Below are 8,286 nucleotides of genomic sequence, written 5' to 3' on the forward strand. Positions count from 1 at the left end.
AGGGGCGCGGGGGAAGTGAGGGACACGGGCACCGCGACAGAATATTCCCGGGAATCCGCAAAACAAAACAAAACAAAACAAAAACAAAAACAAAAAAAAAGCCCGGCGGATGCAAAAAGGGAGAGACACACGCACAAAGAAGAAAAAGAAAAAGAACATGTCTATTGCCGTCGCGCCGAAGGCAACGGTGCACGCACACACGAGACCGCCCGCACGGAATGCGCAAGACGGCAGCCCAAAGAACACTACACACAAGCGAAAAGACAACAGATGCCAAAAACTCGACATGCCGCCCTCGTAGTGGATCCAAAAAAAAAAAGAAATAAAAGAAAGAGGCAACCCACTCAAAATACACAGACACAAGCAAAACAAAGGCTATGCAATCACTAACTCACTCAGTGCCACATTAAAGTAATCCAGCAAGAAGAAGAGAAAGAAAAAAGAACGAAAACTAAAAGTAGAAATATGGGCCACATGGCGCCACATGTGTGTATCTATATGTGTATGGACTCGTCGTGCCTTCCCGGTTAACTTGGGCCGTGGACGCACACACACACACACACTCTCACAGGAGGTCATCTTGACTGGTAGTGGTGGCTCTTGTCCGCCCACAGCTTGGCGTATTCGTAGGAGGTGGACGCCAGCACACCATCTATAAGACACGTTCCGATGTTAAGCGCAAGCCCCACGTAGAACCCCTGCACACCGCGAGTTCGGTACAAATCGCGGACGACGCGCCACAATCGGGCATGCGGCGTCACCTGCAGGTTCGCTCGTATCACCAGATACGGATTGAAGAGGACGGCCGTGCTCGCGCTCGTACAAAACGAGGAGATGGAGTTCAGGACCATGTTATCGTCCCTCGCCCGCAACCAGTGCTTCCACGCTGAAAGGGACGAAATGGGTGGGTTCAACTCCGCCTGCTCCTCCTTCTCTAGGAAGCCGTCTGCGACCTCGTACAGCCAGGCCTTGGTGTATCCGTACATCGCCCACCACACCGCCGTCCACTGACATCCAACTAACAACGTTGTGCCGTAGCCTGCGAACACCGTACGCAGCCCATTCTCGCGGTACATTGCCACCAGCGTGAAAAACATGCCACTTGTTTTATGCGTGCCGCCAAACATGGTCTTCTTTGCCGTCATTTGCCGCAGTGCGACAATGCTAAGTGGAATATGGACCAGCCGACAGACGGCGTCGGAAACGTACCCCGAAAATGCATCGCGTGTTGCCTCGGACTCCATGGGAAGTCGTTCGCGGCTGTACTCAAAAAGCCAGAGATAGAGCGCCTCGCTAAGAGCGCAGCCGAGCGTTAGGGCAAACATTCCCTGCGTCAGTCCACGTGCGCCTCCCTCGGTGGAGTACACGCGTCTCACGATTTGCATTGCCGTCAAGGAGCTCGCGACTGGGCATGTCTGCTGGCGAGCTAAGGCAAGATTGAGAGGCTGCTGCAGGGCTGTCCGTAGCCAGCAGAGCACCGCGGCATAGAAGACAAACTGCGAGCTATCCAAGTCGGAGTAGCTCCTGTTCACGCTATTCGTGTGCTCGTGTGGCCCAACCTCCGCGGCGTGCAGAGATAGCGTGCAGAGTGTAGCGCTGCCGGCGGCGGCAGCGGCGTTGCAATTCTCTATGGGAAGCTCATTTTGTGTGGCAAGATCGGGGCAGTTCATTGCTGCGCCCAACAGAGGAGGAGCGGCAGCAAAGCGAATACCCAAAACAAAAAGAGCGAGCTGAAAAAAAAAAAAACAAGAAAAAAAACACGACTTCACCTCCTTAAACGCACTAACAAAAAAAAAACAGAAGCCTGCCGTTCAAAAGGACCCCCGATGCCTAGTAGAGGGTCTTCCCTTTTTTTTAATTTGCTTTTCGTGACTTGTGGTTGCCTCTTCGTCCTACTCCCCGCCCCTCCACCCACCACACGCACTGCAACCCCCTTCCTTCGGCAGAGGCCGTCTGCCTCACCTACGCGAGCTGCACACAACGACAATACAGAAGGAGGAACAAGAGGCAGCGTGAGGAGAGTGTCGCGCAGCTGCCACGCAAGAGCCTTCCTCCCTTGCCACAGGCAGACAACATAAACGCATACCAGCAGACTTCACGGACTCCCGTCTCTCACACGTCCCCTTCCCCCTCTCCTCATTGCTTACTGCCGCGAGGGGGATGAACATCACAGTCTTCTTCTTTCTTCGAGCCGTTGTTGTGTCTTTTTTTTCTTTCCTTTTTTTTTCTCTTCCCCCTTTCATTTGCCTTACACGTTATATCGCTTCTCGCGCAGTTTTATTTTGTCTCAGCCGTCCTCGCCACATCGCTGGCCCCGGCAAAGCCACGTCCCCTCGCCTTTACCCACGCACGCACGCACGCACAGGTGTCAGGCGGGTGACGCCCCCACCCCTCTTCCTCTTCCTCTTCGCGGCTCACGCAGCTGCGGCGGTGCCCGCCCGCCGCTTCTTCGTGGCGGGGGCGGCCGACTTCTTTGCGTGTTGTCTCGTCTGAGCTGCCGCAGGGACGGGGGCGGGGGACGCACCTGCGGTGCCGTTGCCACTAACTGACTTTTTCACCCGCTTCTGCCCCGTCGCGGCGGCCACGGCGGGCAGCGGCGACGAGACAACCTTCGACTCCACTTCACCCTTCCTGCCCTTGTCGCTCTCATGCTCGCTGCTACGCGACCCGCTAGGCTTCTTTGCCGTCCGCCGCCTCTTCCGGAGTATCAGTTGGCTGGGAACCTTCCCCAGCTGCTCCTCGAAGCCGTGGTAGGCGTAGTCGATGCCAAGGCGCTGCAGGTGTTCGTTGTTTGCCTTCTCCACGCGGGTGTACTTGACGAGAGCCGCAATGGGGCTCTTCCGGCGCAGGTCGTGGGTGCGGAGAGGTGCACCTTTTGTCTTGTACGCGTACGCCAGCCGCCGGCGCCGGGCGATCTTCTCCTTCGACGGCATCGCACGGTGCAACGTGACGGAGTGCGCCTGCACTGCACGGCCGCCGAGGGACATGCCATGGCACTCCTCCACCACGGTGGGGAGCACCGCCGGGGAGTCGAACTGCACGTACGCAATGCCCTTGGACTGGTGGGTGCGGCGGCTCCGCACGCAGAAGCAGTTCAGCACCTTGGCGCCGAACTGAGAGAGAAACTTGAAGAGCTGCGGCTCCTGAAACTCCGGCGGAAGGAAGCGGAGACGCAGGGCCTCATACGTCAACCGCGTCCCCTCACGCCTTGACTTCTCGAAGGGATTCTCCCAGGCTTCCTCTGCGCTTGCCTCACTTGTGATGTCGCTGTCGGCAAGCTCGCTCAGGTTCTCCCCGTTGCTGCTGCCGCCGGACTCCGCCTCAGACGCCGCCGCGTCGTCGTCGGCGTCGGCGTCGCTGCACACGGCGGTGTCGTCCTCCTCCCCCCTTTGGCGCTTTTTCGCGGCCACGATGCCGCCCACTACCGCACGCTTCGCCGCCGCCGCCGCCGCCGCCGCGGCGCTTGACGTCGTCTTTTTAGCGGTCTCCGCCTCGGCAAAAGTTACACCGCGACGCGGAGTTTTGCCACCCGCGCGCACCGTGACCGTCTCGACGGCCGCCTTCGCCGCGCCCGCCGCGGCCTCCTTGAAGGAGGACTTCCGCGTTGCTGTTTTGCTTTTAACTCCCATCGACCAACTGGCGGGGGCGTTTCAGCTCTTCGCCCGGCACGCGAAGGGAAGGGCAAAAAAAAACCCAAACAAACAAAAGAAGAAACGACAATAGTAATAGGAATGAAGGCACGGCATGACGTCAAGGGAAAACAACTGCCAGGCAAAAAAGAAAAAAGGTACCTTGGAGAATGGCGACCTGGCAGGGGAGAAAGGTACGGAAACCCACGTGAAACAGCCTCGGCAGCAGCAGGAAGGAAACTTTTCCACCCCTCCCTCTACTCTTTTTTTTTTACATGAAACTCTCATGCTCTGCACGTCTGGCGCCTCGGCGCGATTCACTACATCTATCGGCGGCGGAGGGACGCCTCAACTTTGCACGGGCCGGGAAGCAGGGAGCGAGGCCACGGCCAGCCAGTACCATGTGTATTACGTGTGCACACTATTCACCTTGTTGCGCCTCACCGCTTCCTCTCCGCAGGGCGAGAGGACGACGCAGAGAAGTGGCGTGACGGTCGATGCGACTGCTGCTGCTGCGGCGGCGGCGACTCCTTTGGCGCGAGTTCGGCAAAGGAGTTGTGATACCACGCCATCGCCCCCGTCATGCGCTCGGAGGAGGTGGGCAGAGCTGCGGTGGGGCTCTTCAGCAGCAGCGCCCCCTCCTTCTTGAGTTCCACGTGCCACCGCAGCACTATCTGCTGCGCCATCCCCGCCAGCTTCGCGATGGCGTTCGCGGCGTCGTCCGTCAAGGCGCCCTTCTGCGTGCACAGCATCTCCGCCGCAGCCACAAGCACGGCGACATCGCGGTACATCTGCCGCATGACGGCAATCCACCGCTTCGTCGCGGCCGCCTCGCTGAGAGACGCGGGGCGTTCCGGAAAACCAAAGCCACTTCTGCAGGCGACCACGACTTTGTACATCCACGTCACGCGCTGTGCGACGTCGGCCGGCACCACGCGGTCCCGCAGCAGAAGCGTCGCCTTTGCAAGTATCTGCTGCGGCGTCATCGGCGTCCCCTCAGCACCTGCGGCCTGGCCTGAAACGTTGCGGCCGGGTCGCGCCGATGACCGCCGACGAACCGCCTCTGGTGGAAATACTAAAAGCACCGCCTCAGAAAGCGCCAGCGGGTAACAGTCGCGCAGCGAACTGTCCACACGCAACGTACCAAGCAGTGAGGAGCTCACAGGCACCAACGCCACCTGCCCACTATGTGCCCCCTTGACCCTCCCGCCGCCTTCCGTCGACGACGGCGGTGTGAGAAAGCCCGCCACAAGCTCAGCTGGGGCGCCTTGCAAGACGGAAAAGACGGACCTTGCCACCTTCTCTGGGTTAAAAAAGCTCTGCAGTTTGCCCTCACTGGGGATGTCGTCAAGGCAGAGGGCTAGTTGTTCGGCGACGTAGGTCTTTGCATTCAGCCGCCCGGGTGCCATCAGGAGGTCGGAGAAGTGCTGCACCATCGCCGCCAGATGCGGCGCCGCTTGTGCGCACAGCTCATCCTTCTCTATCGCCCCGCCCTCGGCGTCAGGCGGGGCGTGGTCGTCGTAGGGGTCGCTGAGGCATTTCATGGCGGTCCGCAGCCACGCCGCGCCGACGCAGTTAAACAGCGGCGAAGCGAATTTGACGCCGGCACTTAGCAGAGGCAAAATGTCTCCAAGCGAGCGTGCAGGGGGACACCCCGTGAAGGCGAGGGCCTCTGCAAGGTGGACTCCCACAAGCCGCACCGTTGACGATTCATGCGAGAGAGCTGCCAGGACATTGGGCACAATGGCTTCAAAAGCGGCGGCAGCAAGTGGATCGCTGGCCGTTGCCGACAAGGTGTTCGTGGCAAAGGAAGAAGATTTTGTGGACCGCGACGAACCCCGAAACACAGTACGCGCAAGGCGCAGGAGCAGCGCCCGCAGGAAAAGGCAATAGCTGATTCTTGCCTCAACCCTGGTAGACGCTGCAACTGCGCTGTGGACGGCTACGAGCACGTCAGGCAGAAGTCGCGCGGCGAGCCTTCGGTTGGCGGGCAGAGCAGCACAAAGAAGCGAGGCGTAGCTGTCAGCGGTGGCGTGGTCAAGCGTCCTCATTGCCTCTGCGGAGCGGGACAGGACGTCGTCGCAGTAAACTGATATAGCAAGAAAGGTATCCGCGTCGGAGAGGCTTGAGAGCATCGCCGCGAGGAAGACAAATCGCTGCGGCCCAGAGTTCCCTCTCGGAGGCGCCTTCTTCTTCCAAAGCCTCGGCGCTGGGGAGCCGTCCCCCGGCTGCAGGGAATGCTGTGACGATTGGCGCCCCAGCCCCTCGCCCGTCTCCTCCGGCGGCAGACTTCGCAAGAAGAGGGCGGCGATGTCGGCCATGGAGCCGCCCTGCCGCAAGACGCGGTCCGTCAACTCACTGACGCTGCCAAGCAGCGCACTCCACAGACGGCGCGGCAGCAGTGCCCCCAATTTGGACTCCTCACGCAGAAAGTAGTCCGTAAAGGGCGCAGGTGAGTCGCGAGCACACATCCAGCCTTGGTCGGCCGCCTGCGTCCGCACAATGTACTCGATGAAATCCAGCGCTGTGGCTTCATTATTGGGGGACGGAGCATCATCGGGTTGCTGCTGTTGTTGTTGTTGCTGCTGCTGCCGCTTTTGTTCATCCCGCGGTGTCGGCTGCCTCTTGTCTCTGGGTTTGGGACGGACCACCGTCTGCCGCAACTCCGCAGGGCGCAGCGACACGGAGAAGTCCATCGGCGGTTTCCAGTTCCGCTTCTTCTTAGCGGCGCCGTCGTTGCTGGCGGCGGACTCGAGGTCGCTCGCCGCCGCCTCGTCACCCGCGTCGCTACTCTGTTGATCTTCGGCAATGGCGTGAATGACTTGCTTCTTCGCCGCCGCCACGGGCGGGGGGTGCTCTGACGAGGCCAACGCGGCCACGTTCGAGGACCGGAGCTCCCGCACACGCGTCGTCGACGTCGTGCGGCTGTCGACGGCCGGGGCGGCAAACTCCACGTTGATTTTAGTGGACGTCACGGGCGGCGCCGACTGCGGCAGGAGCGTTTTTGGCTGCGCCACCTCCGCCGCAGGCAGCGGCGCCGCCTCGACAATCGCCCGCCCCGTGAGTTGTGTGTAGAGCTGCCGAAGGAAGGAGTTGGCGTAGTCCTCACGGCCGGCCATCATCCCCTCAATCATGCGCTCACTCAGCGGGCACTTGTTCAGGGCAAACTGCTTTTGCAGCATCTCCCAGTTGCTGCGCTTCTGCGCCGCACTCATCCTGTCCTCGTAGGAGTGCATGCTGACGCTACTCCAGTAGCGCGAGCAGATGACAGCCACCAGAAAGCCGTTGGATAAGTCGCGCTTTGGGTGCCGCACAACGCGCGGGAGATGCAGGGTGCGGATCCACGCCACCACCTCGCGCGGCATCCCCTCGCGCGGAGGCTGCCGCCTCAACTCCGGCAACGAAGTCATCCCTACCGTCGTTTTTTTTCCCCCGTTTATTGCTTACTGTCCCTTTGCTTTCCTTGTCGTTGGTGCTGCCCCCCGTCCCAGGCGCCCACACACAGACACAGACGCGCATCAAAAAAAGAGAGGAAAGAGGAAAGAGGGAGGGGAGGGAATATAATGCTTCACACCCAGGCCTTCTTCCTTCGCACGTATTCCTCTCCGCTCCTCTCCTCGCCTGGCCCGCAGCAGGCTTACAATACCTCCTCCCACACAGACACACTCGGAGTAACACAAAAATCGCGACGCAAACCACGACGCGCCTCCCGAATCACTGCCCAAGGAAGACATATCGAGCGGCGTCCCAGCAGCGCTTTGGGGCCCGTGCGAGCCGCTCCCGCTGATACTTCCATATGAGGCGGAGACGGGAGCGGCGTTGTCGGGCCCACGGCGCACGCTGTTGCTGCATCCGCCGAAGTTCCTCAAAGTGCTCAACCGTAAAGCCGTGGGACCCCTCGGAGGACTTCAGCTCAGACCTCACACGCTCTGCATGAACCGCCTCTTCCCGCTCCATTGCCCGAATGCGCCGCAAGAAATCAAAGATCGAGGACGCGTCCTCGCACAGTTTCCGTTCCTGTTCCCGGCGCGACGACGTTGTGCGGCCGCGTTGCCAAGGCAAAGTCCATCCAGACGTGCTCAGGGCCACGCCAGGGGCGACAAACGCCGCTGCCTCCACATGCATGTCGTCTTGGCCGCTGCTACTGGTGGCGCCGTCGTGTTGCCGTGCACGCGGTGAGCCTCGCCCTTGCCGTCCGTCGGCCAACAGCTGCTGTAGAGTCCTGTAAGCTTCGGTGATGCTTGCCATGCGATCCGTCGACGCCGCCGGGCCGCTTTGATCGGGGTGGTGCTTCTTTGCCAACTCAATGTAGCGCCGCTTCAACGTCCGCTTGTCCACAGGCGGTGCGGCGAGCCCCATGACACGACACGCCTGGCTGATGCCAAGGGACATCAGAGCGCGGGAACTGGCAAACATGCACTCTGCCTCTCGCACCGGCCCCAAATCAAAACAGAGAAGAGAGAAGCGACACAATTCCCCCGCGCAGATGTGATTTTGGGCACACAGAAGGCAGAGGAAGCAAATAAAAGCGTTTGAGCCTTTTTTAAAAAATTCTTTTTTTTTTTCTTCTTTTTTCTTTTCGCCCCAAGAGATGTTTCTTTTTTTTTTCCCGTCTTTTCTTTGCTCCTTTTTGCGGCGTGTGGGTGTGTGTGAACGC

General features: G+C 60.0%; 4 protein-coding genes across 4 annotated transcripts, besides 7 other annotated features; all 4 read right to left on the minus strand.

Moving 5' to 3' along the window:
* Positions 1-58: 58 nt before the first annotated feature.
* Positions 59-99: a microsatellite.
* Positions 100-308: 209 nt separating this feature from the next.
* Positions 309-332: a microsatellite.
* Positions 333-418: 86 nt separating this feature from the next.
* Positions 419-464: a sequence feature (GA-rich).
* Positions 465-543: 79 nt separating this feature from the next.
* Positions 544-570: a microsatellite.
* Positions 571-575: 5 nt separating this feature from the next.
* Positions 576-1,670, minus strand: Tco025E_00552 (carrier protein; the record flags this gene model as incomplete). Its single annotated transcript, XM_029367492.1, has 1 exon — positions 576-1,670. The coding sequence occupies one exon, from the start codon at positions 1,668-1,670 to the stop codon at positions 576-578; it is 1,095 nt and encodes a 364-aa protein (XP_029232384.1).
* A 63-nt stretch (positions 1,671-1,733) lies between these two features.
* Positions 1,734-1,758: a microsatellite.
* A 583-nt stretch (positions 1,759-2,341) lies between these two features.
* Positions 2,342-2,363: a microsatellite.
* Positions 2,364-2,414: 51 nt separating this feature from the next.
* Tco025E_00553 (RNA-binding protein) lies at positions 2,415-3,629 on the minus strand (the record flags this gene model as incomplete). Its single annotated transcript, XM_029367493.1, has 1 exon — positions 2,415-3,629. One exon carries the CDS (start codon positions 3,627-3,629, stop codon positions 2,415-2,417), a length of 1,215 nt encoding a protein of 404 aa, XP_029232385.1.
* Positions 3,630-4,069: 440 nt separating this feature from the next.
* On the minus strand, positions 4,070-7,039 carry Tco025E_00554 (uncharacterized protein; the record flags this gene model as incomplete). The annotated part of the gene is made up of 1 exon (XM_029367494.1): positions 4,070-7,039. One exon carries the CDS (start codon positions 7,037-7,039, stop codon positions 4,070-4,072), a length of 2,970 nt encoding a protein of 989 aa, XP_029232386.1.
* Positions 7,040-7,343: 304 nt separating this feature from the next.
* Positions 7,344-8,045, minus strand: Tco025E_00555 (chaperone protein DNAJ; the record flags this gene model as incomplete). Its single annotated transcript, XM_029367495.1, has 1 exon — positions 7,344-8,045. One exon carries the CDS (start codon positions 8,043-8,045, stop codon positions 7,344-7,346), a length of 702 nt encoding a protein of 233 aa, XP_029232387.1.
* A 135-nt stretch (positions 8,046-8,180) lies between these two features.
* Positions 8,181-8,209: a microsatellite.
* The last annotated feature ends 77 nt before the right edge of the window (positions 8,210-8,286 follow it).

The sequence above is a fragment of the Trypanosoma conorhini genome (assembly GCF_003719485.1).
Source record: "Trypanosoma conorhini strain 025E chromosome Unknown Tco_14.4_contig_00013, whole genome shotgun sequence".
Classification (NCBI taxonomy): Eukaryota; Euglenozoa; class Kinetoplastea; order Trypanosomatida; family Trypanosomatidae; genus Trypanosoma; species Trypanosoma conorhini.